The 22,877-nt window shown below is 35.2% G+C and overlaps 1 protein-coding gene across 3 annotated transcripts in view; it reads right to left on the bottom strand.

The window, feature by feature from the left end:
• The window catches only part of Alg12 (Alg12 alpha-1,6-mannosyltransferase), an 89,413-nt gene that overhangs the window by 45,263 nt on the left and 21,273 nt on the right, over positions 1-22,877 (bottom strand). For 2 of the 3 annotated variants that reach the window (XM_069826156.1, XM_069826174.1), the window contains exons 3-4: positions 16,881-17,013; positions 16,615-16,788 (exon numbers count right to left, since the gene is read on the bottom strand). In XM_069826156.1, the coding sequence (XP_069682257.1) occupies positions 16,615-16,788; positions 16,881-17,013 (307 nt within the window). Of the gene's footprint in view, positions 1-16,614; positions 16,789-16,880; positions 17,014-18,177; positions 18,286-22,877 lie in introns of all 3 variants that reach the window. The other variant, XM_069826166.1, reaches the window with a different exon arrangement.

Genomic DNA, 22,877 nt, shown 5'->3' with positions numbered 1-22,877 from the left:
CTTCAGTGGCTGGCCATGATAATATCTTTTAAAAATATTGGAGTGCTAGAGGTCAAATGACTTTATTGTCAAACGCCTGGCATTAGAAAACAACAACTCTCTTCTTTCTATATAAACAGAGCCCACCAGTTTTTTGGTCATATACAGGGTGAATATGAACAATAGGGACACATTTAAGGAAGTGATTCCTGATAAGAAAAGGAACGAAAATGATCCTGTGAACATATATCCAGATATAATATGTTACATGATAAATGGCAACACTTCTTTATGTTACTTTCTGGTAAGAGCACTCATCAGGTTCAGCATCATTGTTTGACCACCACTTCGACCATCATTCTTCCACAACGCCTCAATAACCAGATATCTGCAATTCCTGCAGAGCACTCTGCCTCTCTTTCTGGAAGGTGTGCCATTGGCAGTATGACAGGTCATGTAACTGATGCATGATGGAACTCCTCTCTACTTCCATGTTGACATTTGCCAGTATCTCAATATCTATCCCAGCAGATTGATCAGATGAGAAGATCCTATTGCATGGCCTGCCCAGTCACCAGATTTAAACCCACTTGATTTTTACCTGTGGGACCACCTGAAAAATGTCGTGTATGCTGAGCTAGTTCCCGGTGTGCAGACACTTGAACAACGTGTCAATGCAGCCTGTGACACTATTGGGATCCAGGCCGAACATTCAAATGTGTGCATCAATGAAAGATGTGACATGTGGGTGCTTGCATCGAGGCTTATGGGAGGAGGGGTACTTCGAATACATATTGTAAAGTTGTCAGAAATTAAATGGCTAGTGTCATGCAATGGAATGTAATTATGTTCTATTCCCGACCACTGTGCATTTCTGGACATGTCTTCACATTAACGTTTTTGCTAGTTTTCCTGTCAGGAATCACTTCCTGAAGTTTGTCTCTATAGTGCATATTCACTCCATATATTAATTTCACGTAAAATAATAGCAATACGATATATTTATTTTCTTCAGCTTTCAGTGGTAGTAGTGACCCTACACAGATTGTTCTATTATTTTTAATTACTTACGACTTTTAGACAACCTGGGAATAAATATGAGAAATGCCTGTTATTATTTGGTTGAGAAGCTTTTGTCACCTAGTCTGCTGTCAAAAAAAGTTATATTACCAGTTCTTCTGTATGGTTGTGGAACTTGGACTATCACTTTGAAAGAGGAACAGAGATTAAGGGTGTTTGAGAATAATGTTCTTAGGAAAATATTTGAGGCTAAGAGGGATGAAGTTACAGGAGAATGGAGAAAGTTACACAATGCAGAACTGCACGCATTGTATTCTTCACTTGACATAATTAGGAACATTAAATCCAGATGTTTGAGATGGCCAGGGCATGTAGCACATATGGGCGAATCCAGAAATGCATATAGAGTGTTACTTGGGAGGCCGGAGGAAATAAGACCTTTGGGAAGGTCGAGACGTAGATGGGAGGATAATATTAAAATGGATTTGAGGGAGGTGGGATATGATAGTAGGGACTGGATTAATCTTGTTAGGATAGGGACTGATGGCGAGCTTATGTGAGGGCAGCAATGAACCTCCAGGTTCCTTGAAAGCCATAAGTAAATAAGACAACCCGGAGGTTCATTACCACCCTCAAATAAGCCCACCATTGGTCCCTATCCTGAGCAAGATTAATTCAGTCTCTACCATCATATCCCACCTCTCTCAAATCCATTCTAATATTATCCCCCCATCTATTTCTCGGCCTTCCCAAAGATCTTTTTCAGTCTTGTCTCTCAACTCTATAACACTGTATATGCATTCTGGATTCGCCCACACATGCTACATGCCCTGCCCATTTCAAATGTCTGGATTTAATATTCCCAATTGTGTCAGGTGAAGAATACAGGTGCATTGTGTAACTTTCTCCATTCTCCTGTAACCTCATCCCTCTTAGCTGCAAATATTTTCTAAACACCTTACTCTCAAATACCCTCAACCTCTGTTACTCTCTCAAAGTGGGAGTCCAAGTTTCATAACCATACAGAACAACCAGTAATATTTTTATAATTCTAACTTTCAGCTTTTTTGAGAGCAGACTGGATGACAACCAAATAATAACAGGCATTTCCCATATTTATTCTGTGTTTAATTTCCTCCGAGTGTCATTTATATGTGTTACTGTTGCTCCAAGATATTTGAATTTTTCCACCTTTTCAAAGGCAAAATTTCCAATTTTTATATTAATTTCATTTGATATGTTAAGTTTCTCAGAATTACATATCACATTTTGTTTCCTGGAAAATGGTAAAATGTACCTTCTTCCCCTATTTCGTTTAAATTCACAATATGGACTTTACTATTACATACAAGTGAACAAATATTTGTGTAGGCCTATTGTTTCACGACAAGCCTGTCTTCATAATCTGGGTACTAGACTACAAACAAGGGTCTCATTGAGTTATTAAATCTTGTTGAAGTCGGAAGCGTGTGTAGTATAGTTCAGGAAAAATGCCAAAAGCGAAGCAAAGTATTCAAGTAAAATTAAAAACATTAGTGTCTCGATATGGTGAGAAAGTGTTTTCGAGTGATGGCAATATACTGTATTGTAAACTGTGTGACGTAAGAGTAAACGTGGACAAAACATTTAACATTGAGCAGCATGTGAGATCAGAAAAACACAAACATGGTACACAATGAATTGAAAAGTATTCAAATAAAATTAAAACATTAGTGTCTCGATATGGTGAGAAAGTGTTTTCGAGTGATGGCTATATACTGTAAATTGTTTGACGTAAGAGTAACCGTTGGAGAAAACATTTAACATTGAGCAGCATGTGAGATCAGAAAAACACAAACATAGTATACAACGAATTGAAAATGGAAAAACACTAAAGCAAATGCTCCTAGGGGAATCCCGTCAATCTTATTCACTTGTGTGTGACGGTGTCGTGTATAGCTCCTGGAGTAGCTCAGTCGGAAGAGCATTCACACGCTAAGCGAAGGGTCCTGGGATCGATACCCGGCCCCGGAACAATTTTTCCTTGAAATTATTCAAACCTGCTTTACAGGGAGCTACTACCTGAAAGCCAAATTTGTATAATCTTATTCACCATTCTGTGAAGAACTTTGTACAGCCTTCCTTTGTACAGACATTCCTCTAAGTAAACTGAATCATTCAAATCTTCGTGAATTCTTAGAAAAACACACTGGCAAATCTCTTCCCGTTTCTTCCATGATAAGAAAGGACTACATCAGCAGAAGCTACGAAAGAACTGTGCAACATATGAGACAGCAAGTTGCAAATAAAAAAAAAAAAAAAATATGAGTTTCAATTGATGAAACCACAGACTCCATGGGAAGATACATTGCAAATGTTATTGTAGGAACTTTGGAAGAAGATGGTCCAGGTGAAAATTTTCTAATAAACTGTGAACATATAGAAAAATTCAATTTTTCCACCATTAGTAAACTGTTTGATAGGTATATGGGTGTCATATGGCCCGAAGGCGTTCAGCATGACAATGTAATGGATGCTGTGCCTTATATGGTGAAAGCTGAAGATTCAATCAAAGCATTATATAGTAAAATGGTGCATGTGACTTGTTTGGCTCACGTCTTACACAGAGTTTTGCGGAAGAGATTCATAGTCAATTGAGTGAGGTTGATAAATTAATTGGGTGTGTCAAAAAGGTCTTCTTGAAAGCCCCTTCATGTGCTGTATCACTTAAGTTGGTAGCTCCAGACATTTCCTTGCTGCCCTCTCCCATTTTGACAAGATGGAGGGTCCTGGATTGATTCCTGGAACTATTAATGCCAGAACTTCAACGTTGTGAAAAACATCACTGATTCGTTTGGCAGCAGGGAAGCCACTTCAATTAGACTAGCCCAAGAATTAATGTCTAATTCCGACATTTCAGGCCAATTTTCATATATCAAATCCAATTTTGGGTTTCTTCCTGCTGCTATAACTGCTTTGGAACAATCATAAGTTCCACTAGTGAAGCAGACAGAACTAGTGAAAAAACTGTGAATAACTTTGATGTTGTTTTTGGTAAAGTGGGGCAAGAAATGTCAAAGAAAATGGAAAAGGTGTTAGAAAAAAACAAAGGTTATCATACATTGTGTTCCATTTCAATGATTTTGTTGTGTGAAAATTTTTCTCTTAATGACTCAGAATTAAATCCAAATGATATTGCCCATTTTAAATATGCTCCTCCTGTATCAGCTGAAGTAGAAAGAAGTTTTTCGAAGTACAAGGCTTTGTTAGCTGACAATCGGAAATGTTTTTTATTTGAAAATTTGCCCAAGGTACATTGCAACTCAGAACTCATAAACTGAACTAAAAGAAGGATGCGAAAAAATCATAGCATATGCCAACTACTCATAATTTTAATAAAATAAAAAACATACTATAATATCAAATTCCATACTTTAGCTTGCTTCTCATGTACAGTCACGGAAGAAAAAACTAGCCGATGAGCAGCAAAACTCGTAATGTTACTTATGCCGGTTTTGTTGTGATTATCACAGTACAGAGTGTCTAAGAGGGATACTGCTTATTTCCCCTCGGAGTTACTGGGTTAGGAGAGAGAGGTTTTCGGACTGTTTTCTGTACAGAGTGTCTAATAGGGACACTATTGCCTTCCCCTCGTAGCTGTTGCGCTACGAGAGACTAGTCTTCAGAACGGTTTTATTTACATCCTACAGTAGCCTATGCAGGGCTGGAGTTAGGTATAGTGCCGCCCCTAGGCAGTGCTAGAATTTGCCGACCCCATTTCCCACAAACAGTTTATGGGCATTTATTATACAGGTGACGTTTAGTTAAAGTTATTTTTAAATGAAATGTTACAATTCAGAAAACAATAAATTACTGGAATCAAAATACATGCATCTTACTTGTGAATTATAAGGATTTCCTCCGGACTTTCTTCACAGAGAAAGCAATGATGGTATTATCAAAGTCGATCTGAAGAAGCATATCAGACTTGATGTAAAGAAACATAATATTCAAACCTAGTCATTGTTGAAACAAAATTGATTTTTGAAGGGCAGGCTGTGGTTTATTTTTAAGCATTGTTTTTGTTGGTGGTATAATTATTACGAGTATTTCTTACTTCAATAGGAGTATAAAGTAAATTGAAAAATAAACTCCAACTCTTTGCGGAATAAACCTTTCAAATCGAATTATATAGTGCACATGCTGGAAGTGATTAAATAGTATTGTTGACGATATAGGCTTTTATATTGTGAATGTAACTGAGAGTTGTGGTTACTATTCATAGCGATAAATAGCTAATAAACACAATGCAATTTGATTTTCAACAATGCATTCTTGTTCATACAAGCAGTTAAATTTAAGCTGTTTCATAGTATAATAACGTGATACCTGCATTACAGCAGTTATTATACCTATATAACTATGCAGCTGCACACTTCCCTTTCACTCTTGCACGGCCGCGACAATGTGATAACAAAACAATATCTGAATTCCACAAAGTGTTCAAGAAGAAACTTCAGAAAATATTTACCAACAAGTGTTTTAAAAATAAATTTCACTGTAAAATGAAAATGAAAAACGGAGGAGAAAGAGAGGGAGAAAATGCCGCCCCCCTGGAAATTGCCGCCCTAGCCAACTGCCTAGATTGCTTAGGCCTAAATCCGACATTGAGCCTATGTGTATATTTGCAACATTTGTGTTTTAGTCGACATACAGAAAATTGTTTTGCCATTGCGGGTATGAGGAATGTTGTTAATGTTATTTTCATCCCCTCTGTTCGTCGTTCTTCACTCTAAATGCATACAATTTTTATGGCTTATGACTAGGTACTGTATATTTCGTGTTCTTTCTAGAGTCCTAGGCACGTGACCCTTTCTAGCTCTACTAATAGATTTTGTCTATAAATAGCTACAACCACTTCGAAAATCATCATTAGTATTTCAGTTCGATAGATATGGACATCAAAGCCAAAGTAATTGCACTGATCGAGTAAGATTAGCGCGGCACAGCTGAAGAACGCTATAGAGTTGCGACTAGAACAGCGTCCAGGTGATGGGCGCACTATCAAAAGCGAGGATACATAACTCGTAAACCTGGTAGCAGAAGATCCAAGACATCAACACCACAACAAGATCTTATGTTAATAGAATGTTCGAGGCATTTTCATTTAATACTTCTAAAATGCTTGTGGCCAGCATGGAATTTCCTGCTTCCAACAGAATGGCTATGTAAAAGGCTCAATAGTGCCAGCGGTGAAGGAAGTTCTGAAGACCATCGAATTGATCGTGTCGCATTTTTCCAAATCCATTACAACTATCCATGGAAAGAGGTCATCTTGTCGGACGACGTGTTTATAAACTACAGCACAGGTCCAGTGCAAGTATATCGACCGAAACAATTCAAGAGATTTGACCCTGAATATGTAGTCCAAAGACAACGCAGTGTTTGTTTGTCCATGTCGGTGTGGTATGGATTTCTGGTTATGGTGGCGGTGCACTATGGAAGATTCATGGGCATATGAATGAGCATCAGTAGCCTACACCAATATAGTCTACTGGAAAATGTGATGCTACCTAATGTTCGTCTGTTTAAGCCCGAAAAAAATAAAATTCCAACATGACTTGTCTTTGGTACACACGTGTCGCCGTGCAGCGGTGATTCAACATTCACAGGGATGATGTCGAGAGGTTCCATGGGTGTCAAAAAGTCCTGACTTAAATTCCATAGAAAATGTGTGTACGGAAGTGTAATGCGGTGTTAATGTGTAACTACAGAGTCGGTGTCCTAGAAATGCAGACGAATTGTGGGATCTCATTGCAGATGTTTGGGATGATGTTGCATTGTCAGATAAATACAGTAGGCCTATATCCAAAGCCTTGTTATTTCTGTAAGAAGAATGGATGCAGTGATCAATGCCAATTGTTTATGGACAGGTTATTAAGTCCAGAACAAAACTGTTGTATATCACTGAAGAACATTTTAATTTGTGATATAAAAAGAACATTCAGTATTAATTATTTTACTTCAGGAATGTATATTTATCTTTTCTTTTTGTTTTAGAACAAAAATAAACACTGTAGCTTTAAAAATAGAATAACTAAATAAGTTCTAGTAAACCACTCGAACCACTTATATAATCAAACGATTTCCTAAATTGCACAAAAATTATTTCTAACTAACAAATCTATTTATGTTTCTCTTCCCTCATTATTATTAATTGTTTACCGAAATTAATTTATATGTATTTATTTCAATTTATCTTAATGTTTACTTATATAATTTGTACTGGATTACCTTACTTCATCTGACTGTTCACTTCTATATCATATTAGCACTGAGTTCCTATGTATTGTATCTATCTCAATTTTGTTTACTCTTCGTCGTCTGTTTTGCCAGGAAGATATTAAAGTAAAAATAAACCATAAATAAATTAAGTATGTCTGTAGAGTATAGAAAGGCGAACAGAGGAGTTGATAATGAAATCAGTAACATTCCTCATACCTGCAATGGTAAAAACAATAATTATAACAAATTTCTGTGTACAGACAAAAACACGAGAGTTTCAACCTTATAGAATGTGAACAGAAACAGTACGAAAGCCTTTCTCTCCTAGCCCAGTAACTTCGAGGGGAAGTAAACGGTATCCCTCTTAGAAACTCTGTACTGTAATAATCACAACAAGACTGGCATAAGTACCCTTACGAGTTTTGCTGTTCATCGGCCAGTTTTTTCTTCCGTGACTGTACATTTTATTCTTAAATAAATTAATAGTTCATTGTCATAAACTGATTTACTAATTTATTTTAATAATAATCCGTGACGCTACAGCCCATGAGGGGCCAAGACTGACCAGCCGGCTGCTGGCCTCATGGCCACATGCAAAGCAGAGGTGGACGATCATCCAATCAGAATGGAAGTATCGTGTGGTTAGCATGATGAGCCCCCCCCCCCCAACCGTTATAGCTGGTTTGCGTAACCGAATTTTGCTACCTATCATAGCTCCCCAAGTGCATCACGATGCTGGGTGGACACCGGTCCCATACACTGGTCGAAATTTCATGAGAAAATTTCTTCCCCCATGAGGACTCGAACCAGCGTGCATTCTGTAACGCGAGTCCCAGGCAGGATGCCTTAGACCACGATGCCACGGCGCAGGACACTAATTTATTTTACAACTGAAATTATCTAATTTTATTACAATATTGTTAGGTCATATCTTTTATGTCATAGTGCATATTTCTGGAATTTTTAGGTCATAAGTGCATATTTTGGAGATTTTTAAGTCATAAAAAACCCAGCCCTATATATTAATATTCCAGTTTTCGTAAACAGCAAAAATCATAGTTTAAGTGATTACAACAGCTGCACAAAAAGCTGTTTTATGTAAATTTTTGCAAAATTAATTACATCTAATTAAATTATAGTTTCTAAATGAAGACAGATGTCAAATCCATTTTGTGTGCAATGAAAACGAAAGTTGGTATTTTTATTTTGGTTGGCTAAACAGCACGAAATTTCATTTAGTACGCATTTATTTTGAATCTTAGATCAAGGAAATTAACTACCATGAAGAGTACCATTGTTAACATAAGATAACTGAATTGTTGTGAAATGAGTAAAATGTGTTATGTGGAAGTATGTTTTTTTTATGATACTGGTTTGTGTCTTTTTTATGACACTTTCTTTTTTAATTTAGTATGTATTATTTAAGAATATAATATGAAGAACTAAACAACAATAGTGACTTAAACAATAACAATAGCAGAACCCATTTTTTTACACTTTTAGAGGACTGATGGAAAAAATGTGAAGTACAGGAAAGTGTAAATGACAGGAAATGCAAGAAATAAATTGAAAAGTTCAAAATTATCAATCATTCCAATGTGGCTACAATTTAATCATCTTAACACAAATAAATACAATTAACTAACTGTACACTATTTGAAAAAATGTGAAATCTTTGTTTGCACTTGTTTCTTCTGCATTTGTTCCACTTGTTTTCCATTGCATTCAAAGCACTGTATGCACCCTCCTCTCCAGATGCACTTGCAATATACTGCATCAAGATGGTGAGAGCATCCTTTACTTCTTGACTTGTTGGGACCGCTGTTGGTTCTGTTTCCTCTTCTTCTCCATCATCTCCACCTCCTTGATGATTGGAAACAATGTCACTCACAGTAGGCACCATGGATGTAATCACCAGAGAGAGCATTTGGTGTACATAAACTGTTAACTGCTACATGCATTATATAGTAATGTATTAGGAAGCAAGGAAGGGAGGGGAGGGAATGTCATTGTGTCACCACAATAACAATGACTGAAGTACAGTCCCTGCATCAAATTATCTTTACTATTCAGTAATTTCACTTTATAATATCAAATAACCTATTGTTTATAGTGTACACTTAGTGGCAAATAGAATGGGCCAACTCTTGGTCGATAGAAATGCTAAGTTCTATCGCGCGCTTCACTCGTGTAAACATAACCCACTGCAAGGCATTGCTGTGGTGTCTCTTCATTGAAAGTCATCCATCTATAATGTAGTAAACCTTACGAGCAGTGTGTGGCCCAGTGGTAAGTCTGACATCCGTACCAGAAGTTGTGAGTTCGCCTCCCTGTACGGTAAAATTATTATTTTTTTTATTTTAACTTTTACTTAATTTATTAGTTTAAATGTGAAATGGCATTTGTTAACAAACTTCGTTATGCCTGTCTTGTAAAAATATTATTACCCATCACCTGTGGGTTTATTAATAGGTGAGACCTGTCCTGTATAAACAAAAATACTTGTTTCGCATCCTAAAAAACCGGACGCATATCAAACACAAATAAATAATTAAATTAACAAAAACAAACAATTTTTTAATATATTAACAAAACAAGGGCTGTGGTAGGGACTAGTATCTCGTCCACAAACCACCTGCGTCAACAACTGCCCTCATTCTGTGCGACATGGAGTCCACAAGACTATGGAACAGGTCTAAATTCTTGGCCATCTCCTCCCACGCATCTAGAACTCTGCTCCACAATTCCTCAGGTGTCTGAACGGGTGGTTGTTCTGCCCAATTAGAGCACAGGATCCTTTTGACTGCAGCCCACAAATTTTGAATCGGATTCATATCTGGTGAATTTGGAGGCCAGTCGACTGGGTCGACATCACGCCTCCTTGTAAACCATCTTTGAATCCGGTTGGCGGTGTGTATCGGATGATTATCCTGCTGGAAGAAAAGTGTTCCTTCTGGATATCGTTTTCGGACAGTGGGGATCATTACATTTGCCAAAATGTGTTCGTAGACTTCTGCTGTAAACCGCCCGTGGATGCATTCCAGAAGTCCTGCCCCATCGTATGACATCCACCCCCAACACGCGACCCTCACGCAACCTGACTTGTTAATAATTCGTCTCACAAAGCATTCATCGTATCGGTGGCCATTCATACAATAAACTAGGACAGTACTATCATTGCTATTGGAGACAATTACCTCGTCAGAGAAAATGACATTTCTCCAATCGAAGTCCTGTCAGAGAGTAGCATATATAGAATAATCTATGCGAACCAGGGCAATGAGTTCTTGTTTTTGTGCCATCTTCAAGCATAATGACGAGACAGAACGTTGTATTAACAGATAGCAGTATTGCTTGAAAGAGAGAGGGAGGTTTATTATTTATTAGAGTTTGGGCATATTCTAAGAGATATCGCCACATAATTATAGCTTTGCGAGACACATATGATGGCAAATTTGTAATTAAAAAAAGATTGGGGGAGATTCGAACCTTGAGCTACTACTATCAACTTGTTCAATAGACCAATGCCGTAACGACTTACGCTACTGTGACTGTTAATATCAGTTCGGCATAATACGTGGTTTTCCTGTTCATATTCACTCCAGTTGATTTTGTATTTATCAATTTTATTATTATTTCACTCTTCAAGGGCCCTGATGTATCTAGAATCAACCCGCCATTCGATTTTATTACATATTTTAGACTCTTAAACAAAATACAGCAAATTTAAATGGTTTAAGTATGTGTTAACTAGTGAACTACGGCTTTGATGAGATGAGCATGCGCAATGTTATGTCTCTGGAACTTAGAAACTGTCGGCCGGCCCATTCTTTTTGCCGCTAAGTGTACATTTAATTACAACATACATAGTTCTGTGTTACATAATATTAATGCACATAAGAACAATATATTGTATATAAATACAACAACATAGAAAACATAGTATTTTACTTTGTACTACTTTGCTCTTATTCGTAACTGCATTTGTTACAGTGCACGACAATATACTTCATTAAGCTTTCAGAGGTGAACTTGGTATGATATTCCCGTGAAGCAGTGTCTATACTGAGAAAAGCTTCTTTCCACATCGCATAATGTAATCGGAGCGAACTTGAAATATGCTATGTTACTATTTCCATTTGTTTGTTCCTTGATAGGTTGTCTCTCATATCACACATTACGGAATAACGTGCATTTTTTGCTAATTTTTTGCTAGGACATTTTCCAACCTTTGTTGCACTCTTTCACCAATCCCTCCCATTACCTGTTTCAGTGACTGTGCTAGTTCTTCTACTAACCTGATTGCTTCTTCCATGGTTAAATCGGAAGATTCTAATTGTTTTATAGTTTTAGACATACATTTAAAATTATCACAGATAAACAAAATATCATCATGTACAGTAATTGTGGAGAAATCAACATATGTACAGTGAGAACTGGCTGGCTCGCATTGGCATCAAATTGATTGACCACAGCGACATTGTTCTCATCATGTTCAGCATGATATATAACCGCTTCCAACCAAGTGCTCCACCTAATAATACAAGACTGTAGAGGCAAGGAAATTCCAGGCGCTATTTTATGAAATGTCTTTACCCGGAAAGGAGCTTTCGAAAATATTTTTTTTTTAATATTAGAAACATACCTATCTACATCAGTATAGTTCTAATTTCTTCTGCTACACGATGTAGGCCATGGGCTATACATGTTACATGTATCATTCCAGGAAAAGATTCTTGAAACTTCTTCACTGCTTTTATCATATAAGTTGCACCATCAGTTACGAAGTGAAGAACATGTTCTGCTTTCATTTCATCAGACCACAATAATCGCATTGATATTTCAGAGCTGCAATACTAACATTATTTACTTTCTCTAGCTCTTCGGATGTCAATAGAAACTTTTTGCCCACATGTTCAGTTTGAAGTGTCCCAACAATAACATTAGCAAGGGATCTGTTTGCAATATTTGTCGTTTCGTCTATAGATCCCCACAATTTTTCATCTTTTAAGGTTTCTCTAATTTCACGTAAGACATCTTCATAACATTTTGCTAAATAACCCATACGCAGAGTAGATTGTTGGGGTAGTGTTCTAACTGTATATTTTTGCAAAAATGATCTGATACATGGATGTTGGAATATTTGTCCTAACGAACATGTGGCACAAGTCTTGGTAAAAATCACATTCCATATTTGAACTCGTAGGAATAAGTTCGACTTTCTTCGAATTCAAAAACTTAAAACATTCCTTGTGTCTTTTAGAGTTATAGTGTTTTTGTACATGGTGTCTCTTGTTCCCCAGCAGATCGACTTTACATACCTTGCATGTAAGTTTTTCACCATCTGTGAAAAAGTGCTGTGATGCGAACTCCTTAACAAATTGCTGCAATTGTACATGCCAAGGGTTCTTTTCTTTTGGCATATCGTAAACTATGTTGTAATGTAAAGGCAAATGAATGCTTTGCACTTACGGTGAACACAAATAGTACAAATTAGAAGGACTGAGATAGGAAAAAAGTAAATACAGGAAATCGTGTAGAAGAACCAATAAAGAATATGAAGAAGGCAGGAAATTCAAATACCCCAGGAAATGCACAGGTATTGAAAACTATCTAAGACAGCATGTGTAACATCAGAGAGCTCTGCACATACAATGACTGTACCTTGTAGGTAAGACCCTTTCCCCCCCACCTTATGACATAATCAAAGCTCTCGGTATAGCAAACTTGTGTCCACTGATAACGAACCCCATCTACTCTCTTTGGTAATCACATGAGTATCGATGTTGACATATTCTTCAAATGATGACGACTCTGCTACCATGGACCAGTTGTTGGGCTTCTCATCATGCAGTTGCTCCTCCTCCACATCCACTTATTCTTTCTGAAAACAAAATTCTGCCTTTTGGAAGCAGTTAGACATTGCTGCAAGAGTAACATTTAGCTATGCATGGGCCACATAGCATCAAGGACTGACACACTCATTTCACTAGCACTTACACCAATGCCATGCATAAAAACAGCTTTATTGACGAGTCTTTTCCTGTATTTGGATTTTAAAGCGAGCAAGTGGATGTGCAGGACACCTGTCCAGAAGCAATAATATTTTTCTTTGCTGTGCCCTCATTTTAGCATCCAGAGCATGCATGGTAGATGCGAAGATGCTGCAGGTCATCCAAGCTGTGCTGTTGGCTTCATATGTGGCAAGAAAATGTTTAATGTTCTTGAAACACTGTGGCTTTTTTAATTTTTCTATTATTGGTGGAGGTAACTTTTCCAACCCAGCAGCATTCACCATTAGCAAAACAGTTAATATATGTTTGCTTAGCTTATCCCCATGGTACTTCTCGCCTTTAAAACACAATATTTTACTGGGAAGAATATTATAAAAAAGCCCAATTTCATCAGAATTGAAAATGTTTCTAGGTTCATAACCTTGAATGACATCTTTGATTCCCTGTTTCCAATAGTTTACAGTCTCTAGTACCACACTGTTGCTTTCACTACAGACTTCATTGTAAACAATGTTGTGCCTGGTTTTAAACCTGTCTATCCAGCTGCTGGAAGCAGCGAATTCGATTATGCCCAACTTCGACGCAATTCGCAGTCTTTGCTCGGAGTATGGTGCCATCAACTGTAATGCCTGACGCTCTGCTACCAGTGTGTTCAACTCATCATACTTTGAACTACGATTGTATTTACGTTTTTTTGCCATAGGACCACTTTGTCTCGAGGAAAGTTGAATGCTCGACTGGTTCTTGATTGTAGTGTTCAATGTAGGTACGGAGATTTCCAACTCTTTCTCAAGTTGAACACACATTCCCACATGGGAATCTGCACGTTGTAGAATTTTCATCTTCTCTTCTACAGAAATACATTTCTGATCCTTCTCCATATTCAGAAAAACACTTGAAACAATTTTAGCACGTATTCAGTCAACTATAATAATCTATATTAGATAATAAATTACAATGTACAACACAGTGAATCGAAAGACTAAGATACAACACAACAGAAGTTACAAGGATGCCAACGCCATGATTCGAGAATCAAGCGAATCAGACAATCGATATTAATATCGATCAGTAGGTGCTCAGCCAGCAAGATCGACCATTGACTACCACCCTAGATCATATATGTAACATATATGATCCAGGCTTTCACTGAAATATCGATGTTGAAATTTAGTGCAACAACACGAAAAAACTCAAATAACGGGAAATACGTCTTCTTACAAGTTGTTAATGGCGGAAAAACAGTATATTGTAGGTATATAGACGGGACCAGCGGAAAGTAATGTAAATAACAGGAAAACATAAATTGCAGAAATGTAAAAACAGGGTTCCCACTCTGTATGTTTTGTACTCTCCTATTTTGAGCACCTCTGGTTTACAGCCTTGTTGGCCCCTAATAAATAGATAGTTCTAAACAGAAACAAGGAACTATGCCAACTGGTCTTCCTCTGTTATAGCCTCTATTTTATTTGCTTAAACTCTTAGTATGCAACAACAATATACTGTCTTCATATGCATTGATACAGTGAAAGACAAGCAGTGGTATCATTAATGTATCTAGTTCCAACAATGTTGTTTCTAATGGTAGACTTTGGAGTTAATCCATTAGTCTCCTTGCCTTCCGATATAAGTGGACAATATTCTTCTCATTTTGGTCGGAGTTAAGTTTGGGGCACTGCTTTAAATGGGAAACATCCATGATGGAGTCCTTCACTTTGCACAAGATGCAGTTGGAAGATGTTCATTTTTTTTAAGGTACGTTGCTAAGCAGTCATATCCAGAGGTCAATCTAAATATAGCAACAGACTCCCTTCTTGGTTTGTTTTTATTTCATTGCCATAGATCCTGTATTATTTCCGCGGTCTCATGCTTAACATTCGGCAGGTCATTGAAATTTACTTGTATTATTGTTTTCAATTTCTTATGTCACCGCTCCAATCACTCGCCTCAATTTCAATGTTGCAACCAATAAGCTACTTTCATTATAAAATGACATCTACTTGTCTAATCCACGTGGACTAAAACCGAGGTTGCAATGTCTTGTGCTGAGGACGAACATTAAGGTATGTGATTAAAAATTATTATTTTTTTTTATTTTTTTTTTTTAGTAGGTTATTTTACGACGCTTTCTCAACAGCTTAGGTTAAAAAAAAAATTATTATTAAGAGTTAAGAATGTCAACGTACTCGTATATGAAACAATAATAATAACAATAATAATAACAATAATAATAATAATAATAATAATAATAATAATAATAATGATAATAATAATAATAGCATTTAACAATATAACAAACTAGTGCTTATTCTTATCGAGGAAGTAGACATGACGTGACACTTAGATTGAAACTTACAGAGCAACACTCGGTCGGCAAAATTGTTTTAAAAGCACACCACACGTTATTGTATGATGCCGACATGTTAACCATGAGGCCGTGGCGATAATAATCCCTGTCACTTTTTCTAATTTGTTACATGATGGGCGTGTTCTTTTTATGGTTTTTTTTTTTTTACAGGTAGGATTCAGTAATAATGTTTCTAAGATAATCTTTGCTCCTTTCTTTACTAAGGTACCGGTATCAGCTTTCACATTTCTTTCTATTCTTATGTGAAAGAATCCCCACTGACGATGAATCTGTTTACCAAAATAATGTACAGAAGAATATTAACACCTATCGACAAGTACGCCTATAACACAATTCAGTAATACATAGAGAAGCATTATTTGTAATTACGTATTTTTTTAGTAAATGCATTTTCATACTGTTACGTTTTCACATTCATTTGAGGGACCAAATTTAATATCCATATTTATTACTTCTAGTACCTTCTCCAACAGTTTATTTATCTTATCATAGCTGAGAAACATTTTTGCCGAACACAGTGGAGAGATTTATTGAAATCAACAAGTCTGTCTTAATTAAGTCAAATGTCTGCTTCAGAGTCAATAGAAAACATGTATTTTACAAATGCATTTAAACAAAACTTACCAATGTATTAAAATTTGACCTTTACTGTCCATTCTCTGAAACTGTCCACCCACTTTCAAACAATATACAGTTTATATTTTCAATTGTTCAATCAATCAATCAGTCAGTCAATCAAACTGTAAATTTCAAAATGCGGAACAATCCTTGTCTTATGAACTAATTATAAGGGACCCAAGGCATTTCTCTTAAATACAGGACGTCTGGAAACTCTGCCTTTACAAAACATTTCAATATAACAATATATATATATATATATATATATATAAAATGAAGTGTAGTTGGTGGCTTAATCTACTGATAAAATATTCTTTTCTCATATATATAATTTATTTTGTTAATTCTTACCTAAAGGAAGTGCCATGATGTTTGGTAAAGGTCGACTGAGGTAATACATGAAATGGTATTGTGTTATGGTTATTGAAACAAACCAGTTTGTTAATTGGTGTCCAAATTCTGATTGAATAGCCTGACGGAACATACGAAAAGCTCCAATGACACACAATCCAAGAACTGCCCGTACTGAAACAAATTAATGAACAGTATTTAAAAGAATGCTTATTAAATTTACATTACTGAAAACATTTATAAATACATTCTGCACGCATACTTACCTATAAACTGAGCATAAAACTTGCTCAAACCCAATATGTTAATAACTGTTACAAATGGCGATGCAAGAAGGGATATAAAGAGTGGTCCCAGAAATGTTCTTGGCACAACTCCTGGAAATTCGTGATGATCATACTAAAAAAAAAAAAAAACATTTTTATTCCATTACATCTTTAGTGCAATAAATAGAGTAAACTGTTAAACTGACAAGAAAAACTAACATTATATGTCCATTGAGACAGTAAATACTGTATATTGATAATTATGTAGCAGAAAGTTGGTGACTGAGTGGTTACCAATCTTAGGTTGTATGGTCAAATCTCAACAAAAGCAACAAAAATCCTCATCATGACTATCTTTATGTGAAAATTAAGCCGGAGTTCCAGTGTCTCTGAAAGAAAAGACGCTGGGCAAAATTTACTGGCCTTTCTTGCTCATGTCAAAATTCAACTCTGACAGACAGTGAGCACTAGAAGTTTCAATTTGTGATGAAGCACCTTTTGGTGGGTAGAACTTCATCAAGGTGGTCTGCCATCAGTGACATCACTAAATTTCGATTTTTGTTTCTTTTTTTAATTTTTATTTCTCACTATTTGTTTTATTCTAAAACTGATAGTCTGCATGACATAAGGACGAGGGCGATCTGGATGAATGAAGAGGGTCCATGAGATGAGAAAGACAACATTTCCAATATTCCATTGGTAACGCTTCTTCCTTATGTCCTACACCATTAAGTGTTAGTGCGGATTAGCTCACATTCTTCTTTTTACATACCACCTGGATATCTATAAAAATAAACAAGTTTAGGCTTTAAGCTAAAATTTAACGATGATTTCAACAAATTAAAACTTGCACATTGTCAGTTTATGCATCTAAGAAACAGAAAGTTTCAAATAGGCCTAAATATTTATGAAAAGAAATTGTGAATTAAATGTAACAAATGTAATATTAAGTACAGCATTATAAAATAAGTTTCAGCTGTACTTTCCATATTTATTTGGAGGGTGACAGAAGTGTGGGCATGAGTTAAATTCGGGTGGGCACTAGCAGGAGTGGCCTGTGCCTACGAGTTTAAGATTCCTGTTCTCCTTGTTGTTTTCGTCAACTGGTACCTTAATGAGTAATAATGACAACTATGTAATACTTTTTATAGATGTCTGATTATTAGTTAATGCAGGAACAAATGTATAACACTTTGCTCTGTGGCAAAACCACGCATGGTTGCCATGGCAACAACAGCAGCACTTTCCCCACTCTGTACCATGCCAAGCTGTGATGCATGTATAGCTCTGGACTCACCCCAGTCTGAGCTCTGTGCTCTTGGTGAATGCTAAAGTGTATCAGAACAAGTTGTGTTTAATTCTGTGCGAGCTCATAATGTGAGTTACAGATGTACTGCCAACAATGCTGAAATGAAAGTAATTTAATTAAAATGAATTGTATTTAGCTCTTTTTGCTTGACACAAAAAATTGAAATAAAAGATGGTGGTTACCCAGTCCTGAACTAGATGTTGTGCAAATATAGCCTGCTTGTAAGAATCGAGGTGCATTTACACGCATATCTGATAGTGCTATTATGGCAGGGTTTCATGGATGTGTGGCTGTGACAAGAAACACTCTGTATTGTACAAGTATTGTATGCTTACTGTTTTGAGATGATGAGACAAACGAAGGGGAGTGTGATTTAAAGTACCTTGAGGAAAAAGTAAACGAGCATGAAAAAACATAAAAACATCGACACAAAGTCGTCACATTTCAAATTCTCGGAACATGTAATATTGCCGAATTTTGGGAAGTGCTTATAGATACTCTCGTGTTCACAACATTTTAGTAACAAAAAATGGTCCAAAATAATTTATATATTAGAATTGTGTGGAGCATGCAATCTGCCTCTTTACATAAATTTACTAGATTTTTTCACAATTTTTGGGGACAGATATCGTTCCAATGATAAAGTTGTGAAACTGCAAAATTACAATTTTACAGTATGGGCAAAAAACACTTTTAATTGCATATTAAAAATCAGATTTTATAGCTATTCAGTTGAAACCAGCGCAAGACACACTATTTTTTCGACCTCTTTATAATGATATCCCTTAGTGTAACCAATTATGAGAGCTTACGCCCTAAAAAGCAGATTCGCAACTTTACTAATGTGACAGACGATATTTTAGATACAGTTGTTACCTGTACATGTAATAGTAAATTTGTGAATCTGTTTTAAGAGTGTTGTGTTTATTATAGCTATTGAAAACATAAAGGGTTTAAATCCAATACACATTTCACTTAAAATTAGTGAATAATAATAATAATAATAATAATAATAATAATAATAATAATAATAATAATAATAACAATAATAACAATAATAACAACAACAACAACAACAACAATAATAATAATAATAATAATTTATTTTTTTTTATTTTTTATTTTTATTTATTTAGAATATTAACGTGCAAAAACAACAGCACAAGGCCAATTACAGTTTTGCACGATACAAAACAGAACAAAACAACAAATGATGATGAGAATGAATGATAGAAAATGGCAATGAGATGAAATACAAACAATATAATGGTCTACATAATCAATGATCAAATAATAATTATAAAATTATAAAATTAGTCCAATGAGATAATTGAAATAATGGAATAGGCTACATTAATCAATTGACCAAATGCAAGAAATAAAATGGACAAATAATTATTAAAATAGATCAGTGAGTTAAACTCAAAGATATACTACACATTAAATGGATCCAAGTTGAATCCATGCAAATTAGCATATTTAATGCATCTGCAGACCGGAGAGAGAGATTTAGGATTCTTATTATAAAACAATTTATGAAATCTTAAACCATTAGCAGGAATACGAAGACTGATATTGCTTATGAAAGATTCACAATCAATATCACCCTTAATGACTTTGCAAAAAAATAAATAATCAAGATCCTGACGTCTGGTGAACAAACAACCGCAATTGAAATAATTGCATTTAATCTCATAGTTATAATCGGAATTTGGTAAAAATCTATAAGAACACAAGGAAATAAATTTTCTTTGAATATTCTCCAATTTAGCCGAGTCAGTGGAAGTAATGGAGTTCCATACAACAGATGCATATTCAAGCTTGGATCTAACCAACGTATAGTATAAAATTAATAAACACATAGGAGTGGAAAAAGAATAAGTTATAGACCTAATTAGACCAAGCATTCTTAACGAATGGGTATAAATATATTGCACATGATCATGGAAATATAATTTTGAATCAAGTAGGACACCAAGATCTCTAATACAATCTGTCCTAGTAATTACGACATGACTGAGAGAATAGTTAAATTTTAGGGAGATAGTTTTCCGTGAAAAGGAAATAACAGAAGTTTTGGATTGATTAATTTTCATTCCATTTTCAACAGACCATTGTGAAATTGAATTAATGTCATTTTGAAGAATTTGACAATCAACCAAACTATTAATTTTGCGAAAGATTTTGAGATCATCCGCAAACAAAAGGCAGCTAGAACTTATTCTTTTACTTATATCATTTATAAATAATAAAAATAAGAGAGGTCCCAATGTAGACCCTTGAGGAACACCGCATAAACTATTAAATGGAACCGAGAGAGAATTACCTAGTCGAACACAAGACTGTCTATCTGTTAAATAATTTTCAAACCAATTAACGTAGTTAGTGGAGAGACCAAAATTACTTAATTTATTTAATAAAATTTTGTGAGGAACAACATCAAATGCTTTGCTAAAATCAAAATAAATTGAGTCAATTTGACCTTGATTTTCAACTATAGGCATTATGAGATTAAGATAGGAAACTAAATTAGTAGTTGTAGATTTCCCTCTTGTAAATCCATGTTGGGCCGAATTGATCTTATTTTTGACATAAAATGAAATGTGTTTGTGAATAATTTTTTCAAAAATTTTAGAAAAATTGTTTAGGATAGAAATGGGTCTATAATTAGTAACACTATTTTTATTACCATTTTTGAAAACTGGAATAATGGATGCTTCCTTCCAAAGTGACGGGTAAATTCCTGTTTTTAAGCTAAGATTGAATAAAAAAGTTAAAACAGGCAAGAGAATATTAGAGCAACCCTTAATTATAAAATTAGGAATGCTATCAGTACCTTTACATTTATTAGGCTTTAGCTTTTTAATAGCTTTATTTACATCATCGAATGTAATATTAGGCAGGGACAAACAGTCAGTGATATTAGAATCATAAGTAATGAAATTAGAGTTACAATTTTGTTGAACAGATTTAAATTGACAAGCAAATGCATTTGCAATTTCTTTTTCATCTGTGATGTGAACGCCATTTATTATTAGTTCTGTGGGATTACTATTTGTTTTTCGAAAAGTTTCTACATATTTCCAAAATTTATTTGGTTCGTGCTTTAGGTTATCATCAATTGATTGTAACCATTTGAATTTATCAGATTTAATCATGGCTTTGACTTGTTTTCTAAAATTAGAAAAAATTTGATAATGATGATCAGTTTTATATTTTTTGTAATTTTTATGAGCTTTATTTTTTTTCTTAATAAGCTGACGTAAATTGTTTGAAAACCATTTAGGATAGTGCGATTTTTTAACAAAGGTGACAGGGACACAAAGGGATATAGCATTGTTTATAATTTGAGACAAGGAATTTGCAGCAGTGTTTACATCAGTAGTCTGATATATGCTAGTCCAATCATAATTGTATAGAATAGAATAAAGATTCAGATAATCACCTTGAGAATAATTTAAATAAGAACTAATTAGAGAGTGTTCCGGTAACGATAATTTTACTTCAATATAAATAGAGATAGATGGATGATAAGTATCCTCTAAAACTAGAGAGTGATCGGCAAGTTTAACTGTACTGTTTTTATCATTAGTAAAAACCAAATCAAGAAGCTTTTTACTCGCAACGGTAGAGTTAATTTGAATTAATCCAAGAAGGCAGGACGAGGAATATAAATCCTTAGCCTTAATTTTAGAGTAATAATGAGTATCATTAAGATTAGAACCAGTTGTCCAGTCCATACCAGGAGTATTAAAATCACCAAGGATTACTATTCTAAAATTATGAGTGTCGAGATTTTTTTCAAGAAAATTAAGATAAGATTTTAAGTGAATATGATCTGTATCAGGAGAGAAATAATGGTTACCTAATAACAGATTAAAACCATCAGTCATTCTAAGTTCAACCCAAACGCATTCACTAATAATTTCTAAGTCAAAACGTCTTTTAGTAAAAGGTAACTGGTTGCTAATCACTGTCAGGACACCACCACCTCTTTTTTTGTTAGTGTCTGCAAACAGTCTATCTGCACGAAACACAGTATAGTTATTTGGAAATAAATCAGAATTAATAACTGACTCAGATAACCATGTTTCAGTGAGACAGATAATGAGATCATTATTACTCACTATATTCTGAAAAATTTCATCAACTTTAGTGTTAAGTCCACGAACATTTTGGTAGAAAATCTCGAGATGATTAATAGAACTGAACATTGAAAATGAGAGCGAGCAAGACTAAGACTAAGAGGCATTTCCCTGAGAATCAACAGAGTTCGAATTAGCAGAATGCGCAAAGTGCTGCTCAGGCTTTAATTTACCATAAAATGGTGCAATTAGGCAACCAGCAGGCCAAACTTCAGGTTTGTTAATGGAATCGAAATCCCTCACATCAACAGTGATGTGAAAGGAAGAATATGATTGATATTTGGTTTTTAGTTTAGTTACAGCAAGAGATCTTAGCTGAAGTTGATTCTTCAGGGAGTCCTCTATACTGTTTGTGTTGACTTTGGAACTAAATCTCGAAACAAATAGAGATTTAGTTTTAATTCTCTCAGGGGCCATTTCAATGCTACTCATGGCCAATGTTCCAACTTTAGGTTCTCTTTTTTTTATATTTTTTGCGAGTAACTAATTGAAAACCATCAGATACGTTGGCAGAAGTTGAAGCATTGGCCTGATTTAGTTCAA

Source organism: Periplaneta americana, chromosome 1, assembly GCF_040183065.1.
Source record: "Periplaneta americana isolate PAMFEO1 chromosome 1, P.americana_PAMFEO1_priV1, whole genome shotgun sequence".
NCBI classification, from domain to species: Eukaryota; Metazoa; Arthropoda; class Insecta; order Blattodea; family Blattidae; genus Periplaneta; species Periplaneta americana.
Note: the sequence above shows the minus strand (reverse complement) of the source record. Positions and strands in the feature narration are given on the sequence as shown.